The following is a 6,900-nucleotide window of genomic DNA, read 5'->3' on the forward strand; positions in this document are numbered from 1 at the left end:
CTTGTCCCCCAATTTCCCAGCCACTTTTTCAAGTCCAAGTAAACGTAAAATCTGTATTTTTCGTTGTGGCACGATAGCTATAAGACTAGTCATAATGTGAAAGCCAAAAAATGTTACACTGCGGAACGAAGAAAACGTCAAGACTGGCAGCAAACAATGGAAGGTGAGGCTGGATACCAACCTCCCTTCCTCCATCTACCAAATTTCCCGTGTTTGGGGAAGCTGTCCGCGCCGGTGTGTACGGACTGACAGGGGCCAGGGTCCTGTGCTTATCTTGTCTTATCAGCGGGAGTGTTTACGGGCGGGACCCCTGTCGCGGGACCTCCAATCCATCCGTTCGTCATCCGTGCAGCTGCCTCGGTGACAGCGCCAGGTCCTCTGAGATACATTGGTTGGCGGGAACTGATTAACCCACAAGAAAACACCATATAACACGACTATTATGGTGGATAGACGGAACACCAACCTCCTTCCATAGCCACCATATCTTCTTTCTTCCAAGATGCGCCCCATTACCCCCGCCCACTTGCTCATCCTGCTGAGTCTCTCGCAGCGTGTAGTGAGCTCTCCATCTCCCCGTCAGGCCGGTCAGGTCGTCCTCGCGCCACCCTCCTTGAGCCATGACCACGACCGCCACAATGATGACGCCGCCGCATCAGGGCTCTTTACCGATGTCCACGGCCAACATGTCGTTGACGATAGCATCCTGGCTGCCCTCAGTGCCCACTCCGACCCAGTCGATGCCCTCATTTCTCTCCAGCCCGAACTGGCGGCACAACTGTCTGAACGGCGTCTGATCCACGTTCAAGGACAGACCGAGCCGGAATGGATGACCGAGGGAGACAAGTTGCACCTCAGGAGGGAGGGCAAGAAGTTTATGGATATCACGGATCATCAAGATCTATACAAGGACTCTGTCAATACTCGGGCAGGGAAAGCTAGTCAGCAAGGCCTTCTTCCTCCTTCTCCTACAAGGTTACTGACGCGGTTGTGGGCTCAGACCTCCCCAACTTGACCCATCAGAGACTTGTCAAGCCGCTCTTCCCCAAGATCTCGACCAAGCGGATGCACGACGTCCTGGAGCACATGACCTCCTACTACAACCGCTACTACGGCGGGCCTACCGGCGAGGAGAGCTCGCAATGGCTGCACGACCACATCCAGTCCATCATCGCCGAGTCGCCCTTCCACACCCACATCTCCCTCGAATACTTCACCCACCGCTTCCCCCAGTCCTCCATCATTGCCCGCTTCGAGCCCAAGGTCCGCGACTTTGACAAGCCCTTGACCATCATCGGCGCCCACCAGGACTCTGCCAACTACCTGTTCCCGCTGCTGCCGGCGCCAGGTGCGGACGATGACTGCTCGGGTACTGTGAGCATATTAGAGGCCTTCCGGGTGTTGGCTCTGAGCGGTTATGTGCCCAAGGATGGACCTGTGGAGTTCCATTGGTATGCGGCGGAGGAGGGCGGCCTGCTGGGCAGCCAGGACATTGCCGCATATAAGAAAAAGGAGGGTGCCAACATTGGAGCCATGATGGAATTTGTACGGTTGCCACATTCCCCTTTTACCGGCTGGCTCTTTCGAATTGGAAGAGAAAAACTGACAAGCCTTGAACCAACACAAAACAGGACATGACTGCCTTCATCGCCCGTAACGCGACGGAGAGCATTGGGTTCATCAAGACAGACGCGGATGCCCCTCTGACCAAGTGGGCCGTGGAGCTGAGTGAGGCCTACATCTCCATCCCGACAAGCGTCTACGAGCTCATGCCGTAAGTCTTTTCCTGCACCATATCCTCATCACTAAACATTGTTATCCATCCTCCAGGCTTTACTAGGGCTGACAAAGTATACTTTTCGCAGCGGTGCCGGCTCTGATTACATGTCTTACACCAAGCTGGGTTTCCCGTCGACATTTGCAGCTGAAGGGAACCCAGTTGCTGGCGGCTTCCCTGGTGAATTTGACCCATATGTCCATACCGCCAACGACAAGATGACGGTCGACGATGAGACTGGGTACTTCTCTGTCGACGTAAGTTGCAACGCGCCTCCTCCTCCTGTTTCCTTTGGACAACCCTCCCGTCCTATAATACAGCATAACTGATATGTTGTCTGAAACAGCACATGGCGAGGTTTTCGGAGTTAGCTATTGCCTTTGCTGTCGAACAGGGTGGTTGGGACAATGCTTGGAGGTAAAACAGAATTCCAAACGTAGCCGGAGAGGCTCCATCTGTAATTACATACCAGAAGATGGACATGGACACTTGATCAGCAGCATACCCATTAGGTTGACCAGGCCGAGCAACCAAGAATTACTTACACCTAATTTCCCGGTCCTTCTACGTCAATCTCTTCCCAATCTGCCTATTTACCCACCGTGTCCTATGCAAGCCGTTGGTCCAGTGCCACAGGGTTGCGTGCACGTGGCACCAACAACTAAGCTTTCATGCAATGCATTGTAACCTGTCAGCGCTAAGGTCGCTCTGGAGGATTTCGAAACTATTAATTTTCTTCTGTCTGTCGGTTTCTTTTTGGGGGCCTTTTGACTTTCTGATAGGCTTTCCAATTTTAGATAATTGGTTTTAATTCAGCTGTGGATATAAACAGATTGCCTAGCGAGTGTGTGTGTGTGTGTGTGTGTATGTATGTATGTATGTATGTATGTATGTATGTATGTATGTATGTATGTATGTATGTATGTATGTATGTATGTATGTATGTATGTATATATCTATAGAAAGGGTCTTTTCGCTTGCTTGTCTCTCTTGAGATTGTCTACGCCGCCTCTTCCCTCCGAAGTAATCATCGCCGTACTAAGTTCCTCGCGCATCATCGTGTTCAACACCAGAAGCGAGTAAAGATGGGCCGACCAGAGATCTTCAAGACCCTGCACATGGCCGAGGTAACGTCCTCCCATGTCAACTTCCTCTCTTCTCTCTTGATAAGCCGTGGATGTTGCCTTCCACACCTAATAAAACCCGCTCTAATCAAAACCCATCCCAACAGGGCATGTACATGAATATCCTCTTCGACCCCTCTCTACCCTCCGACTCCCTGGACCGCTGGCAAGCCGAAGTCGTCTGCGAGGGCTCCAAGCCCGGCGTGGGTACCTTCTCTGTGCCACCGCACTGGCACAAGAAACACTCGGAAAAGATGACTGTGATTGAGGGTCGCATCAAGGTCACCATCGACGGGAAAGAAAAGATCGTGGGTCCGGGGGAGCGTATTACTATTCCGGCGTATACAGTGCATTCGATTGCGGGTTTCAAGGGGGAGAGGCTTGTGTGCAGAGAGCGGGCGGATCCCTCTGGGGATTACAAGGCTGCGTGAGCTTGATCGATTTTCTTTCCAACTTTCAGCTGTTTTCTTTTTCTTCCTTTCTCTTTCATTTTCATTTGCTTCTTGTTCTTTGAAATTGTTATTGGTCTCTGGCAATCAATTTTTACCCTAGAGGTGTGGGCTGACAATGACCTTGCTGGTACGTCAAATTCCAGGTTCTTCAACGATCTTCTAGCACGAGGATGGCCCACGCCGTTCCTGTACTCGATGAGGGTCTTTTACGATGGCGATATTTATCCCTCGTTGGGGCTGGGCTGGAAGGGCTTTGATGTCGCGGTGAGTATTGTTTCTCTTGACCGTTTGCTTGGTTCGACGTGCTGACTTTTGGTATGTACAGTTCGTGACGGTGTTTGGACTCATTGCGAAGTTGTTCATGCCGGAGAAACAAAAGCTCCAGTGAAAGAGGGTCATATTCTGAGGCAAAGTCAAAACACCTGTCCGATGCGCTGTTGATTAATATGAAAATTTCTATGCTCATGTTATAACTATCTGTGTAACATCTCCGCATTTGCCTGTTATTTCACATCTACGTTATTCCTTTACGTGTTGAATTTGATGAGCGCCACCGAAAACCCATACATACTTTAGACAGGATAGTTTTGTTTTCACGAGGATGACTACCTTCTGATCATGCCTGGATTTATTGTGGGATGATTAGTGCTGAGGTGATGTTGTCTAAGCATCAGGAACAAAAGCAGCCTGTACCCTTTTCCCGCTAATCAACGTCCAAGCCCTTTTGGTTTTTTCTAAGTACTGTCAGTGTGTCTAGTCTGTACTGTCTAGGAGAGGGACTGCACCATCATATTGAAGCTGACAATTAACGTTAAGCGTAAGGCAGCAGACGTTTGAATGGCTAACGCTTTTACCACAGGCTTCTTCGCAGCCAGGCGAGAGTCTTCCTGTAAGCTAGAGAACATCAATACCTGGGGAGCAAGTGGTCATCATGAAACACAAATGATATAGATCTGGAGTGACGCATGACTTTGCAAGCCAACATTTGTTACATTTTTACGGTAGATGGAACAAGGGATGTCAAGAGGTTGCGCACAAATGAAAGAATATCTTACATAGAAACATTCCTCAAAGCACAACTCCAGTAAAGCATCAACATGATCCTTGTGCCAGACAGACGTGATGGATCACATGTCTTCAAACCCTGCAGGCACATTGCACAGTGCAAACGCACAACACTAAGTCAAAGGCCATAGACAAGACAAACTTATGTGGATACCACTTGGTGTGTACAATGGAGGGTTTAAAGTCACACATGGAACAGGTTCTAGTTTATTCCTTACCGATTCTGCATATAAATGGAGTTGGCAGAAACTTCCGGCAGCTAGCCAGAAGACCAAGTAAGTAAATAACTTGTCGACAATTAGAACGGATCTCCATGTCTCAGATAAAAGAATTGTCGCAATCCTCAGGAAGAGATCATACCGGGGTCTTCCATGAGAGGCCCTTACGACATGTACTGCAGTCGACATCCCCACTTCCTCTCGGTATATAAGACCCCTTTCCCCCAAGGCCCTAAGCTCCCTCTTTTCGAAAATCTTTCCTCCAGCACTCTCATCACTTTCCGTTCTCTCACTGCCTTTGTTTGGCCACATGTCGTCGCACCGGCATGGAGTAGCCTAGAAACCAGCAACAGCATCAATCAACACTGGGGCTGGCCACAGCTACAGCAGTGTCACTTTCGCTACCGCAGTCGGCAAACCCGCTTAGGAAGCTGGCTGGTGGAGAACGCCTTGTAACCTAGGTGCCGTGGATAGCAACTAGGGAGGTTGTTAAGGTCCAGGCTTGCCATAGCTCATACGAAACCGTCCGCTACGGAATGAAGGGATGGCAGGATGTCGCCAAGTGAGAGTATGCATGCATCATTGCATTGAACGAATGGCTTCCTTCTTGGACTAACTTGTCAATCTTTCGCAGCTGCATTAAAGCGTGGATGCCTACCCTCTGTGGAAAGTTAAACTCTAGAGGGTTGGGAGCGAGAACCTACCGGATCAAGAGCGACGACGACGACGACGAGCGTATGCGAGTCCGAGAATGATAGCCAACACTACAATACCCATCAAGAAGGCTTGAGATACCTATGGCCTGCAGACGACATTCAACAGATGAGTCGTCAATCTCTACAACCACACGAGACCGTAACAAGAAAGTTGCTGTCGCATGTTGGAGCATATGCTTGCCCGGAGACCGATGTATTCCACTATGAGATGTCTATTCCTAGGCTCATCACAAACTTTTGCTCCTGTTCAACCACCAGGAGCAAGAAGGAAAAAAAAAAAAGAAGAAAGATTTATGGCGCACCTCCTCCCTGCTTCTCTCAAAGGGCACTACGGACGGCGGAGTGCCTGGAGCCTGGCAACCTCGGCCTGAAGCCTGGTGATCTCAACCTCCCAGCCCCTCTGAAGCTCGAGACGAGCAGAGATAAGAAGACGGACAAGCTCCATCTTTGTGAGCGTCGCCAGCGCCACCTCGTCGACGTTCTGAGGAGCCCGATCCGCACCCAGGGTATGCGTGGCCCTGTAGTTCGGGTTGAGAGCGCGCATCCTGTCCTCGGCCGCGGACAGCTGGCTCTTGAGCCGGTTGAGGCGGGTGCGGTCGCGGACCAAACGAGCAATGGTGATGTGCTTTTGTGCTCGCTTGAGGTGGGCCTCGGACACGGAGAACACCTTGGGGTCGCCTGGCTCGTAGTGGTCGTGGAAGCTGGCCAGGTGGTCGCGGCGTGCGTCCAGGCGGTTGGCGGCGAAGGTCGTCTGGCAGCGAGGGTAGGGGCAGGAGAGTCTGCCGGCGTTGGGGTTGGGAGGCGCGGCCTGGTTGCCAGCGTCCTGTTCGTCTCCATCGTCGTCCTCGGCCTCGTCGTCGTCGTTCTCCACATGGTCTGCAGCGCTGACGATTGGGTCGACAACCAAGGCTGCGTGAGCAGCGATGACCTCGGCCGGAGTGACCACACGCCTGTGCCTCACGTCAAAATCGAGAATGGAGAGGCTATTGCGCACGAAGGGGAGCAGAACTCCGGTCACGTCTTCTCTGGGAACCGAGTACCTATTTTGTGCGTCAGCAAGAAGCCTATGAGAGCTGGTCCACGAGGACGCCGAGGGCGAAGAATTGGTTTATTTACAGAGGACGGGCGGCGACGGCATTGGACCTGTTGGCCCTATTGATAGCCGTATTGACGGCTGTCTCGACGATCTCTACCAGTTCCAGCTGGAGCTCATGGTGGCCGCTGGCGCGTATACGGGCGTTGTATTGCAGGCTGCGGCGGACGATGGTCTCGGCCAGGTTCACAGCGGAGCGAACAATGGATTCGCGAGGGAAAGTGCCGCTGTGGAGTGGGTCAGTCATGTTTGGAAATATGGAACAGGCTACTGAAAAGGACATACTCATCCTGAGCGGCGATCTCAGCCCAGCGGCCGTCGAGGAAGAGGCCGAGGTCGGTTCGGACATTGTCGACAATGGTGCTATCATTTGTTAAGATAGTCAGAGGGATGGAAACAAGCAACGATGACCATGATGGAGACATAATGGCTTACCTGATGCCGTTGGCATTCAT

General features: G+C 51.5%; 3 protein-coding genes across 3 annotated transcripts; 2 read left to right on the forward strand and 1 right to left on the reverse strand.

The window, feature by feature from the left end:
* Positions 1 to 591: 591 nt before the first annotated feature.
* On the forward strand, positions 592 to 2,338 carry M406DRAFT_357013 (Zn-dependent exopeptidase). The gene is made up of 5 exons (XM_040923574.1): positions 592 to 941; positions 1,001 to 1,545; positions 1,632 to 1,774; positions 1,866 to 2,034; positions 2,124 to 2,338. Exons 1-5 carry the CDS (start codon positions 830 to 832, stop codon positions 2,196 to 2,198), a joined length of 1,044 nt encoding a protein of 347 aa, XP_040774283.1. The 5' UTR covers positions 592 to 829; the 3' UTR covers positions 2,199 to 2,338.
* Positions 2,339 to 2,651: 313 nt separating this feature from the next.
* M406DRAFT_357014 (uncharacterized protein) lies at positions 2,652 to 4,436 on the forward strand. The gene is made up of 4 exons (XM_040923575.1): positions 2,652 to 2,904; positions 3,009 to 3,328; positions 3,497 to 3,617; positions 3,679 to 4,436. The coding sequence occupies exons 1-4, from the start codon at positions 2,863 to 2,865 to the stop codon at positions 3,739 to 3,741; spliced, it is 546 nt and encodes a 181-aa protein (XP_040774284.1). The 5' UTR covers positions 2,652 to 2,862; the 3' UTR covers positions 3,742 to 4,436.
* Positions 4,437 to 5,680: 1,244 nt separating this feature from the next.
* M406DRAFT_73939 (uncharacterized protein) lies at positions 5,681 to 6,900 on the reverse strand (the record flags this gene model as incomplete). Its single annotated transcript, XM_040925676.1, has 4 exons — positions 5,681 to 6,392; positions 6,469 to 6,672; positions 6,731 to 6,808; positions 6,881 to 6,900. 4 exons carry the CDS (start codon positions 6,898 to 6,900, stop codon positions 5,681 to 5,683), a joined length of 1,014 nt encoding a protein of 337 aa, XP_040774285.1.

This window comes from Cryphonectria parasitica (assembly GCF_011745365.1).
Source record: "Cryphonectria parasitica EP155 unplaced genomic scaffold M406scaffold_6, whole genome shotgun sequence".
NCBI lineage: Eukaryota > Fungi > Ascomycota > Sordariomycetes > Diaporthales > Cryphonectriaceae > Cryphonectria > Cryphonectria parasitica.

Bases quoted from the DNA above. Each gene is read 5' to 3' on its own strand.
- M406DRAFT_357013 (XM_040923574.1), top strand. From the start codon at position 830: ATGACCGAGGGAGACAAGTTGCACCTCAGGAGGGAGGGCAAGAAGTTT. The intron at 942-1,000 runs GTCAGCAAGGCC...TTGTGGGCTCAG, and splicing joins TACTCGGGCAGGGAAAGCTA to ACCTCCCCAACTTGACCCAT. The intron at 1,546-1,631 runs GTACGGTTGCCA...AACACAAAACAG, and splicing joins TTGGAGCCATGATGGAATTT to GACATGACTGCCTTCATCGC.
- M406DRAFT_357014 (XM_040923575.1), top strand. From the start codon at position 2,863: ATGGGCCGACCAGAGATCTTCAAGACCCTGCACATGGCCGAG. The intron at 3,329-3,496 runs GTGAGCTTGATC...GTCAAATTCCAG, and splicing joins TCTGGGGATTACAAGGCTGC to GTTCTTCAACGATCTTCTAG. The intron at 3,618-3,678 runs GTGAGTATTGTT...TGGTATGTACAG, and splicing joins GGAAGGGCTTTGATGTCGCG to TTCGTGACGGTGTTTGGACT.